At 42.6% G+C, this 23,042-nt stretch overlaps 1 protein-coding gene and 1 long non-coding RNA gene across 6 annotated transcripts; one reads left to right on the top strand and one right to left on the bottom strand.

The window, feature by feature from the left end:
• The first annotated feature begins 7,477 nt into the window (after positions 1 to 7,477).
• Positions 7,478 to 20,503, top strand: DOHH (deoxyhypusine hydroxylase). 4 transcript variants are annotated; one of them, XM_083349735.1, is made up of 5 exons: positions 7,478 to 7,501; positions 8,734 to 9,066; positions 10,416 to 10,492; positions 11,853 to 12,090; positions 15,561 to 17,963. In XM_083349735.1, exons 2-5 carry the CDS (start codon positions 8,793 to 8,795, stop codon positions 15,875 to 15,877), a joined length of 906 nt encoding a protein of 301 aa, XP_083205861.1. In that variant the 5' UTR covers positions 7,478 to 7,501; positions 8,734 to 8,792; the 3' UTR covers positions 15,878 to 17,963. The 4 variants fall into 4 exon arrangements, 3 of the variants coding, with proteins under 3 accessions (XP_083205861.1, XP_083205862.1, XP_083205860.1); XM_083349736.1 differs by lacking the exon at positions 7,478 to 7,501 and adding an exon at positions 8,089 to 8,151; XR_014490865.1 differs by lacking the exon at positions 7,478 to 7,501 and adding an exon at positions 18,649 to 20,503 and having other exon boundaries at positions 8,216 to 9,066; positions 15,561 to 15,993.
• LOC310632506 lies at positions 8,925 to 14,902 on the bottom strand. 2 transcript variants are annotated; one of them, XR_014490866.1, is made up of 3 exons: positions 13,902 to 14,902; positions 10,379 to 10,481; positions 8,925 to 9,228 (listed from the first exon to the last, which is right to left on the bottom strand). It is a non-coding gene; the product is annotated as an uncharacterized lncRNA (long non-coding RNA). The 2 variants fall into 2 exon arrangements; XR_014490867.1 differs by lacking the exon at positions 13,902 to 14,902 and adding an exon at positions 11,993 to 12,040.
• Positions 20,504 to 23,042: the final 2,539 nt, after the last annotated feature.

Here is a 23,042-nt window from a genome sequence, read left to right as displayed (position 1 = left end):
CTATAAATAAAAGCGAAATCTCTTGTGCCACGTGGAAATAAGGATAAGTTACAAATCTACAGCACTGGGAAAGATAGCTTTCTTTGTCTTCAACAGGGCTAAAAAAAATATCAACAGATTCTTCCCTGCAATTCTAGCACCAAGTTGCATCAAGATTAACAGCGCCCAAAAGGCTGATCTGAAGTTCGTCCAGTCTATTCACAATTATTAGACCACGGAGGCAAGGCTAGAGGACGGCAGCTATGCAGTTCACCATCTTGGGATCAGCATGATACTCTTCTATTGCTGTGGCCTTCAAGGAAGGCCAGCAATCAGACATGATAGGAATGTAATCCATCATCTGAAGGGCTATGGCTTCCTTTTTTCTGTTCTGTTATTTTAGGATTTTTTTTTCTTGTTTTATTTCCCTTCAGTTCCAAGAAGTTCTAGATTTAATTCCGTAAGTGAAGCATGCGCTTTGCTACAGTCTTACAGTTCCATTGCATTCCATTCCTGTCTCACTCACAAATACGAAGACTTGCGTTACTATTTGTATATGCACTGAAACTCTGCCCCACCCTCACATCTTTACTGCATCACAGTACTGGGTGAGGTTTTATCAATGTTCATGAACATGATCTGAGCGTTGGTAAAATACCACACTGTGGTCTTGCTACCATCTTGATTATCACACGATTGACTTTTTTTTGTGGTGTTAACACATGAACATACAAAAGTAATGCATGGGAGAACAGTGGACAATTAAAAAACTGGACAATGTGGTAAGAATGTTAAGAACCTTAGAAGTGCAAAAATGATGGACAGTCCTAAATGCCCAGGTTTATTTCTATGTGGAAATAAAACCAGGTATTTCAGAATGCCAGGGTACATGGAAGAAGTCAGCCAAGGGGAATTTGTAGGCAACCTTTCTGCAAACTTGGCAACAACAATGTGGAGCATGTGTGCTAACTCAAGAATTCTTATTTTACTCAAGGAAAAGAGCATTCAGTCAGTAGGATTAGCCCTGACTCGTTTTCCGGTGTGTCATAATTACTACCTCTACTGACATAACACACCAAAGCTGGTTTATTCTTGTGAGTGTAGAGGGAATGAGGGAGAGGTATGAAAATGTGGAGTATTCATGCAGTATTTGTTTCAGTACCTACAAGAAGATAATACTCAAGTAAGGCCTTGTAGGTGTGGGACTATAGTATGTGATTTGGGATAGTATGTAATTTTGGAAAGAATTCAAGGTTTGAGAGGTTCCAAGAGAGGGACAAAAGCAGAACATTAAAGGGAGGAGATATTTGGGAAAAGGCATGAGGTCCAAAGGAACAACATTCTGTAAGAAAGCAGTTGTTTGTGGAGTTGCTGGAGGATGGCCCAGCTTTTGGAAAAATTAAGTGATCATCATGACTGTCCTAAATCTCCCAATTGATGTCACATATGTAGAAGGCTCCCCTTCTGAAAGCTGCATCAATTCTAACAGCATGGTCAGTTCTGTCCATATGCTTCTATGGCCTTACAGATATATGGATTGAATTTATCACCCACCCCATTAGTTGGCGACATTTGCCAGTTCCATGCTTAACTGCCCCCCCACATCCCAGTTTGCTCCTCTGCCACTGAAATACAGCTCATTGTTCTCCTTCCTTGTTTGCTACCTGATATGGATCAACTCTCACCAGTTGGGCAGCTCTAAACCAGTTATATAAACCTGATAACTATCTTGGCTTCCTAGAAAGGTGCCTTACATCAGGCAGATTATTTTTTCATTCTGCCCTTAATTATTGGCACCTAATTGTCAGCTCAACCCCCCCACACACACACACACCCCATGGGATTTTGTTAAAAGCAGGCATCAAAAATGGTATATGAGATCTTCTGTATGTAAAGAAGGAATTCCACCTATGATCTCTGGCCTCGCCAACATCTGGAAATTGAAAGATTTCCAAGGAATCTTTGGACGTGTAGTGGACTATCATTGCTACATTAGAGAACATACAAGAGTGCCCTAAAATAAATACAGTGATGTCCACCTAAAACTAGAGGAAAGATAACATTCCCTCTCCAGAAACCTCATATTCACCTCTTCAAAACACTGCACAAATCTACTTCCAAGCTTAACTCCTCCATTAGTCAGAATTCTTTTTCCCATTTGTCCCTCCTCCTTTTCAAAAATGTTTAATTTTTTTTATGAATTGCTTGGGACCAAAGTATCAGGATTTTGAGTTGAATGTTTACACACAGACATATGCACAATCCACCAGACTTATATAAATTGAAATTGAAAAAATTAAAAGGAGGGAAAGCTTATAGGCAACAGTTGCATCCAGGCAAATAGCTATTGTGGCTAGAAAATCAAAACAAGTGGCAAGGTGATTTCATCTCTTCCTCAACAGATATTTTCTTGGGCAAGATGGCACCAACAGCAGGAAAATATGTATGTTACAAATGAAAGTTGTCTGGATCTTCTGCAAAATTCTACGAACAAGGCAGGACAATCGCACAATTAAAGCCTTGTCTTGAAAGCCTCTTAAGACTGCAGGGGAGGTAAAGCAAAAATTTCCATTTCTGTCTCCAGCACACTTTGGCACAAACAGAGCTGAAACTGTCCCTATCCTGCACAGTGAGATGACAAGAAGCCAAGGGTAGGCATCTCCCTCCATTTTTCCCCCAAACTGGTTCCTCCTTCAATTGTTTCTCTTTGGCATGTAGTTGAAACTAACAACAAAATGGATCAGAATAAATTTTAAAACCCCAAACAATAAAATAAAGTTAATTCTATTTGTGTAGCACACATGTTGGAATATGTTTTCATGTTGTCTGTTCTGTACATAAATACCTGAAGTGGATTGAGCAATGGTTTTACCAACAATGGATGCATGATAGTGAGATGTTTTGCACTATTTTGAAATTTTGGGGCTCTATACAAATATTTTATTAACTGACATTAAAAAAATCAAAAACAAATCTCATGGTTGTTATTGTTATTATTTCTGCTGATAACCAGTTCTCTCCCTTTGCAGCAAAGTTCAATCAATACTTTCCTCCAAAACCTGCCTAATGTAGGCATTGTGATTCCAGATGAAGAACAGCTACAACTACTTCAGTGCAGAGAATGGGCTAACCTCCTAACATACTAATTGTTTAAGTGAACCCCACCCTCTCTACATGCAATACCCTGCAGACATCATTCCTTAAGAGACTGGAAGTTACAAAGAACAACTATTCCTACAGAAGCATAACCAGCATTGCTTTTTACAATGTAATTCTGAGCTCAATTATGGACATAAATCAGGGATTACCTATGTTGAAGGAAAAATCTTCATCATGGTTCAGTCCAAGCTGGGAATACTTTTTTACTTTACTTTTATTAAATTTGTATACCGCCCTTCTCCCGAAGGACTCAGGGCGGTTAACAGGGCATATATAAATAACAAAACAAAAATTAAAAAGGAATTAAACAAATGCCCAATTAAAAATTACAATAGCAATAAAAGACCCATTAAAAAACCCTAAAGTTCCCCATCAGGCCAGACCAGATAATTCAAATAAGTGGGTCTTCAGACCGCGCCGGAAGGAGCGAAGGTCCAGTGCCATCCAGAGCTCAACCGGCAGTTGGTTCCATAGCGCCGGAGCGCCCACAGAGAAGGCCCTCCCCCTGGGGGCCACCAGTCGACATTCCCTGACCGGAGGCACCCTGAGGAGGCCCTCTCTGTGGGCACGCACAGGGCAGAGGGGAGTTGACGCCGGCAGCAGGTGGTCCTCGAGGTACCCCGGACCCATGCCATGTAAGGACTTAAAGATCATAACCAAAACATGGAGACTGCTTTAGAAAGAAGGTTGCAGTTTATTGAAGAGCGGAGCCAGACAGAAAGATGGCTCTGGAAGAAAAGAGTGCGCACATGTAGGGAGTGGGTTTTTATACCCTCTGGGGCTCTTGAGGTTGTTTCCTGTTCCTGTTTGAGGCTTTGTATTTTCTGTGTCATGTATTTTGTCCTGTGTCCCTTTGGCATCTGTGGGTTAATCCTATTCTGTTTTAGAGTTTGGGCTTGGTATGTAGATTTTAGGTGTCTTTGTCTTCTTAATCTTCTAGCTGGGGGCCTCCAACCTTATCTGCATTTCTACAGAGCTGGTTTCTGCTTGTGGGAGGGAGAATTGGGGCTATTAAGAAAACTGGGCATGCTTTTCTGCCTCTTTAAGATCCTTTTAGGAAATATATTTTTCTGCCCTTTTAATATTTCCTTCTGGGGGGGGTTGACTTCCCACAAATGGATGGGAAAGGATGGAAACTAATCAAGGAGAGAACCAACCCAGAACTAAGGAGATTTTTTTTAACAATGAGAACAATTAATCAGTGAAACGGCTTGCCTTTTGTTTGGAGTTGTTCCTGTGGCATGAACTTTGACCTGAGTCTGAGTGTGCCTTTCTGGTATTCTGATGGTGGTGGGTTAATCCTATTATGTCCCAAAGGTCATATCCTGCTTCCCTGGGACTGTGGCTGATGACTCTTAGATTTTTGGTGTTGATTCTAGGGATCTTTCTTCCTAATCCCAGTTTCCTGATTCCAGTCTGACAAGATTATCACAGACAGGACCGTCTACTACCGGGGACGACTTCCTATCGCCCAGTGCGCTCACACAGAGAGGGCCTCCTCAGGGTGGCATCAGCCAGACAATGACGACTGGCAACCCCCAGGGGGAGGGCCTTCTCTGTGGGAGCACCAGCCCTTTGGAACCAACTCCCCCTTGAGCTTCGGATGGCCCCGGACCTCCGGTCCTTTCACCGCGACCTCAAAACTTTCTTCTTCCATCAGGCTGACCTGGATTGATGATGGGCTTTTAAATATGTTTTAATTTTTAACTGTGTAGTTAATTTATTTTGGGGCTGTTATTTAATTCTTTTTTTAATTTTTGTATTGTTGTTTTTTATTGTTGTTAGCCACCCTGAGTCCTTCGGGAGATAGGGCGGCATATAAGTCCCAAAAATAAATAAATAAATAAATAAATAAATCTGCAATTCTGCAGACTTGGTTTCTGCTTGGGACAGAGAGACTTGGGGGCAGGGTTGGTTTCTGCTTTTAAAATCCTTTAGGGTAATATATTTTGCCCTTTTAATATTTCCTTCTATGGGGAGCTGACTTCCCACACCTATATCCCTTCACTGAGTGCCATGACCTTCTATAGCAGGGGTGTCAAACTGCCGTCCCACGGGCCGGATGCATCATAATGAAACCGCGCCCACCCCATGGCCGGCAATGGCAAAAAAAAGTCACGATATGTTGTGACACGTCATGTGATGTTGCAACTTTGACACCCCTGTTCTATAGCTAAAATGCTGTAGATAATCATTTATAACTATGGAGATTCTCAATCATCGAGTTCATAGTTGTTCCAAAGGTCATATTCCAAAAGACAATTGGACTTTCTTGGGGTTTTTTCCCTAGAAAATGTTTTTGCTTCTCATCCAAGAAGTTTCTCCAGTGAAGAAGAACTGAACTTCAGTGAAGAACCTCTTCACTGAAGAAGCTTCTTGGATGAAAAGGAAAACATTTTCAAGGGGGTGGGAAACATGAAAATTCCATTACCTTTTGGAAAAGCACATTTGGGATAATCGTTTATAGTGCAAGGGCTGTCGATTCAACTCCTGGTAGATTATTTAAATTCCACAGAGTAATCAGCAACATCCCTACTTTCAAAAGGGATGAAACTGGTTACATAGTTCCTCTACCCTCCAGGTTTCCATACTGTATTAGTAGTATCCTTGAGTCTCAGAGAATCAGCAGGCCAACTTTGTCCAAGACAGTTATGTTTTTACAAGCAGTATTGTGATATTCTTGGAAAAGATGATCAAATGCTGTACTGTGTCTATATCTACAAAATCAGAATCATGCAAACTATAGTATTTCCTGGGACACTGTATAGAAGTGAAAGAAGCAGGATAGGAAGAGCACCGATGCCTTTGAACTCGGAACTCCTGAGAATACCATGCATGGATGGCCAAGAAAGCAAAGCAACCAAGCTCAAATTATCTTACTTCAGACACATTGTGCCAAAGTCTCAACACCTGCAGAGGGCTCTAATGCTGGAAAGGTGCAAGGAAGAAGAAGAGGACAACCAGCAGTGGGGAAGATGGACTCAGTTACTCAGCATTAACCTTGTGAACTCTCAAGCTTCCTCCTTCCGTTATATATTCAGGATGGACAGTATTTAATATTTATTTGTTAGGTAATGTAGGAGTGTGGGTCTATATATATGTTGCATATAGTATAGTTAGGTGTGTGTCATGTGTGTTTCACTTTGAGAGCGGGCAGCTAAATTTCATTTTTGATGTGTGCCGTTGTGCCCACAGTAAAAAGACAATAAAGGTTATCTTATCTTACAATGGTGATAGAGGTGCCATTGGAAGATCTGAAAGACTAGGCTGGGGACAGATTGTCACGAAGAAATCTATATCAGGGAGGCCCATTTTAAAGTTGACAAAGCTGAGAAACACTGCCATGGGGCCTTGACATTTGCTCCCTTTTGTGGAGGCTACACTCCTAGCAACCATATAAATCAGGGCTGTCGGATCTAGGCAAATTTAAGACTTGTGGACATCAACTCCCAAAATTCCCCAGCATGGCAAGTCAACCCCTCGTTGCCTTGGAAGAGTGAGGAAGATTCTCAGGGATGACTCACACCCTGGACGGTATCTCTTTACTCTCCTACCATCCGGTAGGAGATATAGGAATATAGCCAGCGTACCAACAGGCTGAAAAATAGCTTTTATCCGTGGGCTGTTAGGCTTTTAAATGGGACATAATCTTATGCAGAATTGACTTGGGAGGCCAGTGTGTGGTGTAGTTGGTTCACATAGTGTGGTGGGATGGAGGGTTTGTTGTCACTGTGTGTTGGGGGGAGAGAGCACAGGGGGAGGCTCAGCTAATCTCAATGTACACATGTTGTACTTTGACAATAAAGGTTTATTATTAAGTCAGGGGTAGGCAACCTTGGCTCTTTTATGACTCGTGGACTTCAACTCCCAGAATTCCTGAGCCAGTATGGCTCAGCTTGGAAACCTCTTCCTTTCCCCTCAGCATGGCTGGCTCAGGAATTCTGGGAGTTGAAGTCCACGAGTCATAAAAGAGCCAAGGTTGCCTACCCCTGCTTTTAAGTCTATCCTTCGATCAGCCTATGAACTGGTAGAGGAATCATCTTTTTTTTCTTTTTGGGGGCCAATGCGCATGCTACTCTATTTGCTCTACTCACATCGGACTCGTTGATTTCGGGGACGGCGAATAAAAAAAAAAAGAATACGGTATTTCACTTGAAGCAGCTGCTTTTGAAAAACAAACACCTTTCATCCTTTTTTCCTCCGGGATATTTATAACAAGAACGAGAGTCTATACAGGACGGAGGAAAGAAGCAGCTTTTCAATGCGTCTCCTCTTCCTGTTTGCGTTTGGTTCCGTCCGTTCCTTAGCCCGCCCTCAGGGGTGAGTGCGCATGCGCTGCTGGAGAACGCGTGTGGGGGGTTCGGTGAGTGGGGTAAAGGGGAATTCTCGAGGTTCGGTGTTGCTATGGAAATAGAACGGGAGGGGGCAGGTGAGCCTCTTTTACTGAGGGACTAATGGAGGAACCGAATATTACCCGTTCTTGAATCTTCTTTCTACAATTTATCCAACTTCAGCTTTCTCAGTTTTCCCCTGCCCCTCTACCCAATTTTACACTGCATTTGGTTGACCAGACCATCTCGCAATTCTTTCCTGCAGCTCGCTCCTATCTGTATTCAGCTTACGTTCATTTAGTGCCTATTTAATTGGATATTACTACATCCGGCTCTTATATTGTTTCATCTGGCCTACTCAGTTCTCGCGTTCATATACCGAATTGGCCACAAGCACACTCTTAACGGCTTTTGTTTTTTCTTCCGACATTCATTGCCTGGGAACCAGGGGTAGGCAACCTCGGTTCTTTTATGACTCATGGACTTCAACTCCCAGAATTCCTGAGTCAGCTATGCTGACTCAGGAATTCTGGGAGTTGAAGTCCATGAGTCATGAAAGAGTCGAGGTTGCCTACCCCTGCCTGGAACGATCCACACGCTACCCACGACTTCCCTCTCAGCATTCACGTGTCTTAAAAGGTCTCCATCCATTTTCCCCATCTTTGGTGAATATTCTACCGAGGTACACAAATTCATCTGTTTCCTCTTTGTTTTTCACCATTTATTTACGACATGCATTTGTTCACTCCATTTTTCTCAAATATAATCATTTTGGCACTGAGTACATTAATGATTCCCTTTATTGTATCATACAGTCTGACATTGGCTACAAATTTGGGGGGGGGGTTCTCAGCTACAACATGGCACTGCTGAGAAGTTGGAGGGCAAATTTCTTAGTTCCAAGAGAAAAGATTAAGCGGCATGTATGAATATGCATGTAATATCTGTATTTTTAATTTGTTATTGGGAGAAGATAAAGATTGACAGATAGCATGAGGAAAATGGGTTTGTGCTAATTTGCATGTATTTTTCTATATTAAGCATCTGTATACAGTTGTTGCTCCAGATTGATCATGTACATATGCACATTGCCCTGATATGTAGTGGATTTCTTATGTTAATAATTTACTTTATTGAGCCGTATATGATTTTTTTTTAAAAAACGGCAGTGTTGTTACTTTCCATTCTAAAATATAAGCAAGATCAAATTTGCATCCAAGATAACATTTGTTCAGACATTTTCATTTTTCCCCCCTCTGTTTAGGTCCTCCAGATTTTTAAAGTCAGCCCCTCTGTCTCTTCAGACCAGCAAAGCAGTGAATAATGGTGACAGAGAAAGAAGTTGAGTTGATTGGCCAGATTCTGGTGAACCCCAAACAACCCTTGAAGGCACGCTTCCGCTCACTTTTCACCTTACGTAATTTGGGGGGTCCAGCTGCCATTGAGTGGATCAGTCGAGCCTTTGAAGATGACTCTGCTCTCCTGAAGCATGAGCTGGCATACTGCCTTGGCCAGATGCAGGATGAGAGGGCCATTCCAGTCCTCATTGATGTGCTCCAGAACACATGCCAGGAACCCATGGTGCGACATGAAGCAGGTGAGAACCAGTGAACTATTTGCTGGCTAGGTTAAAGTTGATTATGTGACTTGATCTTCAGGATGGCACCTGGTTAGGAAGGCTGGTCTACATGAAGCCAGTGAAGGAAATCCCATGAAAATTTGGGTTTCTTCTCAGCATTTGGTCCCAAAGCCTGAATCACTTCAGAACAAATGTAACAAACAAAATCTTACAAAAGCAATTATTTGTCAAGAATGGTGTCCACTGAAATGAGACATTTCAGATGGTTCTAAGACCCTCCTAACAAATTATGACTGTGAATCTTGAGTTATCTTCACTGGCTTATTTTTTGTCCTTGTCCCTGATGACCATTTCAGTTTTCAAAAGTGAACATAGTTAAAACTATCATCAGCAGTGTTTCTCAGCCTTGGCAACTTGTAAGTGTTGAGAAACACTGCCCGGGAGCAGGGGTCTCCAATCGTGGCAATTTTAAGACTTGTAGACTTCAACCCAATGCTGGCTGAGGAATTCTGGGAGTTGAAGTCCACAAGACTTAATGTTGCCAAGGTTGGAAACCCCTACCCTAGAGCAGGGGTGCCAAACTGCCGGCCCACGGGCCAGATGTGTCATGCCAAGACTGCGCCCACCCCATTGCCAGCAATGGGAAAAAAGTCACGATGCATTGTGACACATCACATGACATTGTGACTTTGACGCCCCTGCCCTAGAGCATTGATGTTTGCTCCTTTTCATGGTGACCTACTGGCAGCAAAGGTCAATTTTAAGAGGCCTGCCATTAGAAATATCTCTAGGGAGCATCCAATCATGGTTCATTCTCAAATAAGCATGGCGTGTCCCCATGTTACCCAGTTTTCTGTGGGAACTCAAAATACAACCATTTGAATAGTTGTTACATTGCCTTAAGATCAAAATACTTTTAAATACCTGTTGTTTGACTAATATTTTTAGTATTGATGGGCAAGGTTTTAAATACGATATTTTAGTTTTATATAACTCTTTTTAGGAAGAAAAAGGCACATGTTAATTCCTATTGGCTTAGTATGGGTGTAACCTTTATGTTCTACTACTAGAATTTTTTTCCCCACACATATGCATTGTGTTCCTTTCCTTCAATAGTTAAATTTGTTTCAGTGACCAATGGTGGATTGTATCTTTACATTATGCTGTCATTGGTTTGAAAAATCTATAATTACTCTGATTATATGTTGCTTTTTTCAATTTAGCAACTTTTGAGTAACAGTTGATTGAAGGATTAAAGAGATTGTCGTTATTGTTGCTGTTGTTATCTTTGTACTGATGGTACATGTTAAAGGATTTTTGCATCACTGACCTGTGTTCATTCTCCTACTTTGTTCTGTTTTCCATAGGTGAAGCTTTGGGTGCTATTGGCAATCCAAAAGTACTTGATATCTTGAAACAATATTCTGAAGATCCTGTTGTTGAGGTGAATATGGGAATGGGGATAATCAATAACTCCTAAAAGGAGTCCCTGTATATTTTACTCTGCTAGTTGTTGCTGACTATAGGAGGCTGTGTTCATCTCCATTTTAAGAGCCATTGAGCCAGTGCTGTCTGAAGACATTTCTGTGGTCATGTGGCCAGCATGACATCAGATGGTGCTATTACTTCCCCACCAAAGTGATACCTATTTATCTACTCTTGTCCTGACCTCAGGTCCTTTGGAAAATAGCTTGACTCCTTTGTGGCAGCCCCTGAAATATTGGAACACTGTTATCATGTCCCCCCTCGTCCTTCTCGTCATTAAACTAGACATACCCAATTCCAGCAACCATTCCTTATATGTTTTAGCCTCCTGTCTCCTAATCATCATTGTTGCTCTTCTCTGTACTCTTTCTAGAATGAGTCTCAACATCTTTTTTACATCATGGTGACCAAAACTGGATGCAGTATTCCAAGTGTGGCCTTACCAAGGCATTGTAAAGTGGTATTAACACTTCACGTGATCTTGATTCTATCCCTCTGTTAATGCAGCCTAACACTGTGTTGGCTTTTTTGGCAGCTGCAGCACACTGCTGGCTCATATTTAAGTGATTGTCCACTAGGGCTAGGATAGAAGTTCACCCTGTCGTGCAACTCTCAAATCTGGTTTGTTGGCTTTCCAGCCGACAAGCCCAGCTTCTTAACCACTGAGCCATCGCACCACCCCTATAACTTTGTCAAAATTGCTGAATTGAATAAGGTCCCAAAGTAGAATTATGAACATTTGAAACAGAATTGTTTTTAACTGATTATGTTGGAGTTGACTCATAATAACCTCCTCTTGCAGGATTATGTGTCCCCAACCTGGCTTTTCAGATCTCCCATCCATCACGGTAACTTGAGTCCATCCACCTTGCTGCTGGTTGTCCTCCTTTTTTCTTTTCTTCCATTTTTCTCAGAAATATCTCGAGGGACCTGAGTCTTCATTATTTGAGCCTTAAGTGAGAACTTTGGATTGACTTGTTCCGTGATCTTTCCTTTCCCCTCCCCCTTAACTATCTGTGGCATTCCCAAATCTGTTAGAAGCATGAGAAAGTGAATTGTATTTTTTAAAAACATAACTTATTCTGGAACATCTTCCTGTGTAATTTTTAGGTATATTATTTATTAATACTTTTTAATCCCTACATTTAGGGGAAAGTTGTAACGCCATTACCTCCCACTGGAGCTCTTTTTCATTAATTTGAAAGCATTGGCAACCAGCTTGCAACTTTACCATTGGCATCCTAGCCCTTGACTTTCCATGAAGACTTTTAAACCACGGCAATAACTAGCTTTACCTGTCTATTTCCTCTCCTGTGCAGGTAGCAGAGACGTGTCAGCTGGCTGTGAAGAGGCTGGAATGGTTTCAGGAGCACGAGACAAACTCTGCCGTTAACCCTTACTGCTCTGTGGATCCAGCACCTCCGGCTGAGGAGAAGGATGTGGGGAAGTTGAGGCTTACCTTGCTGGATGAGTCACGATCACTCTTTGAACGCTATCAAGCTATGTTTGCGTTACGGAACATGGGAGGAGAAACTGCTGTCCTGGCACTTGCTGATGGTAAGCAGCTGACTTTCTAAGCCTGGGTCGAGAATCTGGGGCAGAAAATTTTCCTGGGCTGTGATTTTCATATAAAGGGGTGGAGTGCAGAATCGATTTTCCAATATGCATCATGTGAATCAAATGCTGAATACCTCCAATTATACTGGGCCATTTGTGAAATTGTTACTTAAGTTGGAGATTCTTTATGTATCTCATGTGCAGGTCTTAGGGTAGTGCTTCCCAAACCTGTGTAAATTACCTAAATAAAACTGGCTTTTTCTTAGGGTGATGACACATGAACCCACGACTCAATCTCAGCAGGAATATTTCCTTAAAGCTGTGGTTCTCAACCTTTTCTTCACCATAAGGTAAAGGTAAAGGTTCCCCCGCACATGCGTGCTAGTCGTTTCCAAATCTAGGGGCCGGTGCTCATCTCCGTTACAAAGCCGAAGAGCCAGCACTTGTCCAAGGACGTCTCCGTGGTCATGTGGCCGGCATGACTAGACACCAAAGGCGCACGGAACACTGTTACCTTCCTACCGGAGTGGTCCCTATTTTTCTACTTGTATTTTTACGTGCTTTCAAACTGCTAGGTTGGCAGAAGCTGGGACGAGTAACAGGCGCTCACTCTGCTACGCGGCACTCGGGATTCGACCTGCCAAACTGCCGACCATCTGATTGACAAGCTCAGCGTCCTAACCCACTGAGCCACCGCGTCCCTTATTTCTTCACCATAGTCCCCCTTTAAATCTCCCCTTTTGTGGCCACGGACCATGGCCACAGACCACCAAGATTTAAACCATAACATTTTGTCAAGCCTTTGCAGACCCCCCTGTGATGACATTATGGCCCCCAGGGTCCACAAACCACAGGTTGAGAACCACTGCCTTAAAGTGTTTTATGTATGTTGGGTAAAAATGACTTTCTGGTAAATGGTTTTGGCTAATGAAGGAAAAAGTTTGAAAACCACTTTCTTAGGGCCTAAGAGCAACTTCCAGAGAATGAACCAACGTATCAAAATGACCGTACTGAGGGTGGGTTTTATATCTTTCCAAGGATGGCTGGGTGACGTTAGGAAGACACTTTAAATCATAAGAGGGGAAATGGTCTAAGGATGTGCTAACAACGGCAGGCAAACCATTTTTATTCTCTCCCCCTCGCCTATTTTATTTGAAATACAAATAATGAACAAGAAATTAATGCTACTAAAAATTTGTTACAGTTTGATGTACAAGCAGTACATGTAATTTGCAAATTATGACCAATTTCAGGAATTTTTGCAGTTAAATGCAGCCTCCCTTGAAGCACATTTGCTGTGTAGATTGAAGCATGTCTGGTCAAATGAATTTTTATTTTTTTTACCCTTTTGTAGCCGGGGACAAGGTACAACTCTGAAGAAGCTTTGTTTGTTCTATGTAGCAGTTATTTTAGACAGCCCAGTGGTCTTTTCTGTTGTTATCTGGAGTAAGACCTCCCTGAACTCAGCAGGTCCTAATTCCGAGTAAACATGCGGAGGCTTAGCTATTTGGAAGTACACATGTGAATTTGGAATTTCACTTCTGTCCAACATCCTCAAAACCCATCTTGACCCTATCTGCAGCTCCTTGGGGGTATTTCCACTCAGCGGACTTGGCTCCCTACAACCCCTGGGAACCCATAGTCTTGGAAGAGACTATGATTCCGTGACTAAACCTGGACATACTCCAAGACGTCCTCAGTTTGCCATTCATGGCTCAGACACGGGTTTTCAAGCTCAGTGCAATTGGCCCATCACCCTTCTAAGGGAGATTTGAGAAATCGTCAAAGAGAGTTGTATGTGTAGTACTTACTTCCTCCTTTGTTGTTAGCTGCGAAGTCGTATCCGACCCATCGCGACCCCATGGACAACGTTCCTCCAGGCCTTCTCTACCATCTTCTGGAGTCCATTTAAGCTCACTCCTACTGCTTCAGTGACTCCATCCAGCCACCTTGTTCTCTGTAGTTCCCTTCTTCTCTTGCCCTCCATCTTTCCCAGCATTACACTCTTCTCCAGTGAGTCCTTCCTTCTCATTAGGTGGCCAAAGTATTTCAACTTCAGGATCTGGCCTTCTAGAGCAGTCAGGGTTGATCTCCTGTAGGACTGACTGGTTTGATCGCCTTGCATTCTTAGGGACTCGCAGGAGTCTTCTCTAGCACCATAGTTCGAAGGCTTCAATTCTTTGGCGCTCAGCCTTTCTTGTGGTCCATTATACAGATAGAATAACCCCATAACTTCATTCCCTCCTTAGATACATATTTATACCTCTGCGACCTTTGGAATTAAAAACTAACACTGTACCATCATTCATTGGTAGAGGATGTTTATATTTAGTGGGCTTGGGGTTCAGTCCTTGTTATCTCCAGCTGAGAGGATCCAACCCCAGGTAATGAAATCGAAGCTGTGGGGATCCTTTCTCTGCCCAGTTGGAGTGGCGGATTTGACTTCTGAGTGAGGAAGCACCTCTCCCTTCAAAGAAAGAACATTTCCCACGACAAGTCACTGGTTATATGCACCCAGGGGCCTGCCTCAAAATAAACACTTGAAAGTTTTTCTTTTCCTGTATCCCTGAGTCGCTGCCATCAGAGCAGCCAATCAATCCTGAGCCATTGTGGGGGAATCTTGATGCTGGGATGCAGGGGGGAGGGGCTTTTTCCCAGGGAGCTGAGAGGCAGATCAACATCAAGTTCTCGGTTTGCAGAAAGAAGCCCAGAAGGGATCGTGGCCAAAGCTTCCATCACGGTACTTATCTGATACAGGCAGTCCTCAACGTACGACCACAATGGAGCCTGAAATTACTATTGCTAAGTGAGACGATTGTTAAATGAGTTTTGCCCCGTTTCATGACCTTCCTTGCCACAGTTGGTAAGCACATTACTGCAGTTGTTAAGTTAGTAACCCAGTTGTAAAGTGAATCTGGCTTCCCCCATTGACTTGGCTTATCAGAAGGTCCCAAAAAGTCACCCCGGGACACTGTAATCCTCATAAATATGAGCCAGTTGCCAAGTGTCCAGATTTTGACCACGGAGATGCTGCAATGATCCTACATGTGAAAAATGGTCATAAGTCACTTTTTTTTAAAGTGCCGTTCTAACTTCGAACAGTCACTAAACGAAGTCGAGGACTACGCAAAGGAGGTTTTAGTCTGGCAAGATTCCTGTGGACAAGCGTATTTATTGTTAATATTAAAATAATACAGTGATTAAAATAATATTAAAATTAATAAAGCAATAAAGAAACTACTCTGAGCAATTAAGCATTCTTGCTTCCTTGGGCCTGACGTTAATCTTGCCGGGCTCAAGAAGCAAAGCCCACACTGCATATAACTCCCAGATGGAACTCGGTGCTGATCTGCCTCCGTGGGAAACAGCCCCTCCCCTTCTGCATTCCAATGTCAGATTCCACCACATTTATGCTACCAGGCCGGTTCTCTTCTCCCCTCTTAATCCAGGTGACTCCTCTCTTTCCCCAGGCCTCCAGTGTGGCAGTGCCCTCTTCCGCCATGAGATTGCCTATGTGCTGGGCCAGATGCAGCAGGAGGCCAGCATTCCACGGCTGACGGCATCCTTGGAGGACATGGCAGAGAACCCCATGGTGCGCCACGAGTGTGCCGAGGCTTTGGGCTCCATCGCTAAGGAGTCCTGCCTGACCACCCTGGAAGCGTTTGCCAAGGATGAAGAGCGGGTAGTCCGGGAGAGCTGCGAGGTGGCGCTGGACATGTACAATTACGAGAACAGCGCTGATTTCCAGTACGCTGACAGTCTGAGCAAGCTGAAGAGCCTCAGCTGAAGCAGGACTTCTCTCAGCTGGCCTCCCACTCTTTTATTGGCCATTTCAGTGTCATTTGTTCTCTGTGGTTTCCATAAGAGTGCTGGAAGGAGACCGTACGGACGAAACCTTCATGCGTCAGTCATTAGTTTATTGTTTTCTTTTTCTCTGCTTGGTGGAAAGGGGACTCCACAGCCATTATTTGAATTATGTTGATGGAAATGTTTTGCAGGGGGGGAAAAAACCCCATCCTATTCCCATGAAAACTAGTTGGTATTTTTATTAGCTGCCCTTAAAAAAGCTCTTTCCCACCCTATGGGCTAGCCTTGCACAACTTACAAAGCACCAAGACAAATGAAGCCCACTTCTGCCTCCGGTGAATCGTAAGAGTCATAGGTTTGGAAGGGACTGTGGAGGTCTTCTAGTCCAACCCCTTGTCCTAGGCAGAGTCCTTAATCCATGCTGGACAAATGGTTATCAAATCTTTCCTTGAAAACCACCAGCGATGGAGCACTCGCAACAGGCAAGCTGTTCCATTGACTAATTGTCTTGTCAGGAAATTTCTCCTTAATTCCACTGATCCAGTGATTGCAGAAATAAACAGATAGAAACAACGGGGGAGAGATTGCCCCTCAAGTAGCACAATCCCAAACTATGAAGGGCTTTAAAGGTGACAACCAGCACATTGGCAACCAGTGCAGTGCACGGATAGTGGTGTTGTGTGTGTGCCAAATAAGCAACACCCTTTACTGCCTGTACTGCTCTGGTCTGCACCAGTTGAAGCTTCTGAATCTCTTCAGAGGTACCCCATGTAGAGTGCATTGCAGTAATGCTTATTGGATTTCTCCCTATCACAAAGAATTAAGACACTAGGTTAGAAGTTGAAGTTCCAAATTTAGAGCAAGACTTTCCTGTTCCACTGCAAAAGGTAAATATTTTCTCCTGAGATCTACTTGGGCACTGGGCAAAACGTCAGGGGATTAAGATCCATGTCTGAACTATTTTTCTTAAACGCAGTTCCTGTGGGGATGGGATTTCACTTACAAGCTTTGAAGGGGTTTTCCTGCATCTGATCTATTTGTTCAGACATTAATTTGGAGCCATGCGTTAATTTACCATTTTACTGGGGTTTGAATTTATTTTTACTAAGCAAATTCTATGTTCTTTAAATGGGCTAATTCCACACATATACAGAGGCACCTGATCCTTGAGCCGAATTTCACTTTCTGCTGGTTTTACTCCTTAACTTGACACACAGACTGCCTAACCTTTAGCAAAGTGCATTTTGCTGCATATAGTCAAAATTGGAATGTGCCCCCTTGGCAGAAAAGATCCAGTGCTTTCAGTGAAGTAGATCTTCAAGATCAAACTAATGGGAACACAGTTGATTTCACCTGTTAGCAGGGCATGGAAAACATGGCCTTTAGCTCCATGACATGTGAGCTAATAAAACTTCAAAGAAGGATATAAACTAAATTACTTTCCCACTGGCTTGGAGTGGGATGAATAGATTATGAAAGGTTTGGGGGAATTTAGAGTGATTTTGCTCCTTGAATGGAGCAAAATGTTTGTTGCAGAATTGCTTTGTGTTTATTGTTTTAAATTTGAAACGCTATCAGTTGTTTTGTAGCCTATAATTTAGTCAATAAATACATCGAAGTTTGCTTTGTGCATACTGTATAGATGTGCAGGCATTTATGGACCCTTTATAACAAAGTTAGAAGCCCTCCTGCATCTGATCTATTTGTTCAGACATTAATTTGGAGCCATGACTTAAGCCCTCACAACCAGACAATTTTGAAGTGGGGAAAATAAAAATAAGAGAAAGCAATATGTCTAATCGTCTTGTGTGTGTAACAGAGAAATTCAAGATGGCTGCTGCAACCATATGATCAAAGCCACCATCTTGATTTTTAATGCCCCTGCCACAACCCAATTCCCATATTGGTGGTGCCCAGAACAATCTGAACTTGTGCTCCCGAGATTGTGTAGCAAAACTGCTAATGTTTAAAACTTTAATATGATGTATTGCGGGGGGAAGGGGGGTAGATTTTTTTTATATAGCCCACAGTTATTATTTTTATAAATAACTCAAGGCATCAAACCCATATAATACGTCTTCTTCCTATGTTCCCCACAACAACAACCCTGTGTGGTCAGTTGGGCTGAGAGAGAGAGTAACTAGCCCAAGGCCACCCAGCTGGTTTACATGCCTAAGGCCGGACTAGAACTCACAGTCTTCTGGATTCTAGCTTGGTGCCTTAACCATTAGAACTAAACTGGCTCTATTTATTTACATTTTTGCACAAAAGCGTGGCAAAGTTAAGAGGCCTAAATGCGCAACAAAACTCATTCTTTTCCAATCTAATGATGTCAGTGTGTCACTGACCATGCCCAATCCTGCCTACATACAAGTAATTAATTAACTAATTGCATCCTTTGACCTATAATGCTCCTGACTACTGCATTTTGTTTTTTAAGAGGCGAGGAGAAAGATAGTAAATTGGATTTGCTTCAGTGGGAGATATCTGATGAAAGAAACTAAAAACAGAAGTAGGGACAGTTCTAAAGAATAATGGCTGTTTCTGTTTGGGACTGAGAAGGTGACGCTGGAACAGATTGAGAGGACTAAGGGCTGGAGCCTGAGAGATAAAGGGGAAGTTGGAATGGAACTGAGGAAGTTTGAGGTCTAAAATGTTGGGGAGGAAAGGGGGGGGAGAATGCCCAATGAAGGAAAATAGAGGACTTTCTCCTGCTCATCTTCTCCATTGGATTTTCTTGCTACCTTTCAGAATTTCAGAACTGCAAGCGTTCAAGCAAATTATATTTCCTTCACATTTTCACTGCAATGAGGAATTGGGCTTTTGCGTTCTTTCATTTCCTGATTATGAATGTCCTGTTTTTCAGGTTCAGTTTTATATTTTCAGATGTCTTTGTTTTCCAGGCTCTTTTAAACGTAGAAAGAAACTAATGTACCTAAAATATCTGTATGGTCACCCATCTTAACGCCAAAACTCTGGACAGTTTACAACAGGTAGTCCTCAACTTACAACCATAATTGAGCCGAAAAGTTCTGATGCTAAGTGAGACATTTGTTAAGTAGGCTTTGCCCTGTTTACAACCTTTCTTGCCACAGTTGTTAAGGGAATGGCTGCAGTTGTTAATTAGTAACATGGTTGTTAAGTAAATGTGGCTTCCCCATGGATTTTGCTTGTCAGAAGGTCATAAAAGGTGATCACATGACCCTGGGACACTGCAACCGTCATAGATATGAGTCAGTTGCCAAGAGGGAACACAACCAAAAGCTCCCACAAGGTTCTCTTCCAATTTCACCCTCTCCAGACATCTTCTATAAGCTAGGAGGTCTAATGAGGCTTGGGTGCAGAGCACAGAATATCCACATAGATGCCGTCTGATCCAGGAACGTTGTCACTACCTCAGTCCAACAATAATAAAAGTCTGCTGGGCCATATATTAGTGCCTCGGGGAGAATCCTGAGCTCTTTCTGAAACCCAGTTAGGGCCATTAGGTGACAATAGAAGATGGGCTGACCAGGTCCAGTAGCGGTGGGGTACAGGAAATTCCAAAAACCACTTCATAAACGTATGGCACAACATAGAACAAACCCATCAGGACAAGAGTCAGCAGTCCATCTACATTTAAAAGACAAAGGCCACTCTTTCGAAGACAGCAAAGTCCACAACTTTGGAGAGAGAGGACCACTGGTTTTAAAGAGGGGTCAAAGAGGCCATCTATGTCAAAACTGAACAGCCCTCTCAACAGAGGAGAGGAGTATGACATCATCTTATCTTCAGTCTACAACACAATCCTTTCAACAGTTCCAGGAAGGCTCCATAGCCATTTGCAGCACTCAGGAGACCCTGACAACATAGATAAGCCTCCAGGTGGCATCAACGTCTCTAAAAATGCAAATGACCTGCTGTCTGCAAGGAGTTTAAATCCTTCAATTCTCCACCATCCAGTCAGAGCTGAAGAAGCTTCTTGGATGAGAAGCGAAATGTGTTCAAAGAGAAAAAAGAAAGTCCAGTTGCCTCGTGAAAAAGCACCTTTGGGACAACCATGACCTGGATGACTGAGAATCTCCATAGACAAAATTCCGGGATCAAAAATTCCGGGGTGGGTGGGTGATGATAATCACCCACAACAACAGATCACGTTACCATATTCCTTCCGTTCAATCATGTCTAATACTCAGAGACTGACTAGACATGATTGAACGGAAGAAAGGAATATGGTAATGTGATCTGTTGATGTGGGCTACAGGTTGTCCTTGACTTACAACAATTCATTTAGTGACCATTCAAAGTTATAATGGCACTGAAAAAAGTGATAGGACCATTTTTCATACTTAGGACCGTTGCAGCATCCCCATGATCACATGATCAAAATTCAGCTGCTTGGCAAGTGACTCATATTTATTACAGTTGCAGTGTCCCAGGGTCATGTGATCACCTTTTGTGATCTGAGAAGCAAAAGGGGAAGCCAGATTCACTTAACAACCATGTTACTAGCTTATCCACTGCAGTGATTCACTTAACAAATGTGGCAAGAAAGGTTGTAAAATGGGGCAAAATTCATTCAACAAATTTGTCACATAGCGACATAAATTTTGGGCTCTGTTGTCATAAGTCAAAGTTCCGACAGATAAATCTCTTCAAAAGAACTTGAAGGCTTTGTTTTCCTTAAAGAATCTTTTATTCAAGAAACAAAGTATCGGCACTACATAGTTGAAGCCAAAAACTGAATTATTCTCCCCTGGGCACAAAGTAGCAAAGCACAATTCCCTCCTCCAATTAACAGTCATAAATCACATTCCCCAATTAACTTGAAGCGCGGACTTTCTCCCCAGCTCTCCAGCCTGCCAAATCTCTATCAACTCTGGACCTGATAACCTTGGGTTCCCACGGCTGAGTTATTATTGTTATGACTAGCTGGACTGTCGTCCACATTCCCCCTCCCAGCATCAACAAACTCTAAAAGGATAGAGGAAAAAATGGCTACATTTCCATCTGTTGTCAAAGCAAGAACATCCGATGTTAGCAGTGATGACAACTACCTTATTGTCCTTAGGCACACAGCACTATCTTTGGCAAAGTTTTCTTGGCAGGGAAAGCTTTCTTGGCAAGGTTTCTCAGAAGTGCTTCGCTATTATTTCCTTCTTAGGGCGGCGAGAAAGTGATTGGTCCAAGGTCACACAGTTGCTTTGTACCTAAGGTGGGACTAAAACTCACCATCTCCCTATTTCTAGTCTGATCCCTTAATCGTTCCATCAAATGGTATTGCTCTTAGATAAAACTCATCTCCAATGGGTAACCTTGCTGGCTGTGGAATTCTAGGAATTGAAATCCGTACATCTTAAAGTGGCTGAGCCTGAGAAACATTGGTTTAGGATATGCTGTAATCTGGCTCATGTTGCTTGGAATAGCATACATATGTTCGAATTTAAAGAACTACACCAAACTAGTTGTCAGTTTGCCCAGACCCAAAACCAGTTCCAATGACCTTACTTCTGGATCAGCAAGGCATCATATTGGATGGAGACTAGACTAGACTTGTTAGCTCCCTCTTATGGCCATGAGAACACTTACACACCCATTGGCCAATTAACATCTTAAAGTCACATCATCATGGTTTATATATTTTCAACCCAACTATGTAGGCCAGACATGTCAAACACAAGGCCCGGGGGCCAGATTCGGCCTGCAAAGTGGTTTCATGCAGCCCACAAAGCCATCCTGGAAACAGTGAGGGAACGGCCCCCACTGCCTTGGCCCTGGCCCAGAGACCCTTCTTCTGCCAGAGACCCTCAGATCTGTCCCACTCCTGCCCAGGCCCCCATAGGCACCCTTGATGCGAACGATGTAGAGCTGGCCATGCCCACCCAGTAGGCCATATGCACTTTAGCCACGCCCACCCAGTAGGCCACACCCACCCAGGCCACACCCACCAGGCCCCCTGAGGGCAACCGCAATGCTGATGCAGCCCTCAAAGAAATTGAGTTTGACACCCCTGATGTAGGCTATCACCATATGCCTAACAAGACTAGACTAGACTAGACTAGACTAGACTAGACTAGACTAGAATCTGGAAGGGACCATGGAGGCCTTCTAGTTCAGCCCCCTGCTCAAGCAGGAGAACCTATACTGCAGTATTTCAGACAAGTGACAGTCTAGCCTCTTTTTGAAAATCTCTTCTTAAAAATCATGGAGCGCCCGTGATTTCTGGGGGTAAGCTGTTCCACTGGTTAATAATAATAATTAATAATAATAATAATAATAATAATAATAATAATAATAATAATAATAATAATAATAATAATAATAATAATAATAATAGAGTTGGAAGGGACCTTGGAGGGTTTTGGCTATACTCGCCGTATAAGACTACCCCTCTTCCAACGCACACCAAATAAAAATTAAAAAACATCAGATTTGATTTTAATATGGTAATTTTAATTCAAATGCTTATGACATGCAGGTACTTAGTAGGAAAACTGTCACTTATAAACATAAGGCTGTTTGTCATCAAACATGTAAACATAAAACAGTGCAAGTGGATTAAACTTAATAATAATAATAATAATAATAATAATAATAATAATAATAATAATAATAAGAAGAAGAAGAAGAAGAAGAAGAAGAAGAAGAAGAAGAAAAGAAGAAGAAGAAGAAGAAGAAGAAGAAGAAGAAGAAGAAGAAGAAGAAGAAGAAGAAGAAGAAGAAGAAGAAGAAGAAGAAGAAGAAGAAGAAGAAGAAGAAGAAGTTGGAAGGGAGCTTGGAGGTCATCTAGTCCAATCCGCTGCTAAGGCAGGAAACCCTATACCATTTCAGACAAATGGCTGTCCAGTCTCTTCTTAAAAACTTCCAGTGTTGGAGCATCCACAGAACGGAGTTCCAGCACCTTTTTTGGATGGAACCTTGTAGGGTAGGCAAGGTGGGTTGTATGACATGTGTGAGTTCCGGCACCTTTTTCTTTTACAAAAAAAGCACTAACAAGGGGGGACATGATAGCAGTGTTCCAATATCTCAGGGGCTGCCACAAAGAAGAGGGAGTCAAGCTATTCTCCAAAGCACCTGAAAGCAGGACAAGAAGCAACGGATGGAAACTAGTCAAGGAGAGAAGCAATCTAGAACTAAGGAGAAACTTCCTGACAGTTAGAACAACT

The sequence above is a fragment of the Vipera ursinii genome (genome assembly GCF_947247035.1).
Source record: "Vipera ursinii genome assembly, chromosome: 1".
NCBI classification, from domain to species: Eukaryota; Metazoa; Chordata; class Lepidosauria; order Squamata; family Viperidae; genus Vipera; species Vipera ursinii.
Note: the sequence above shows the minus strand (reverse complement) of the source record. Positions and strands in the feature narration are given on the sequence as shown.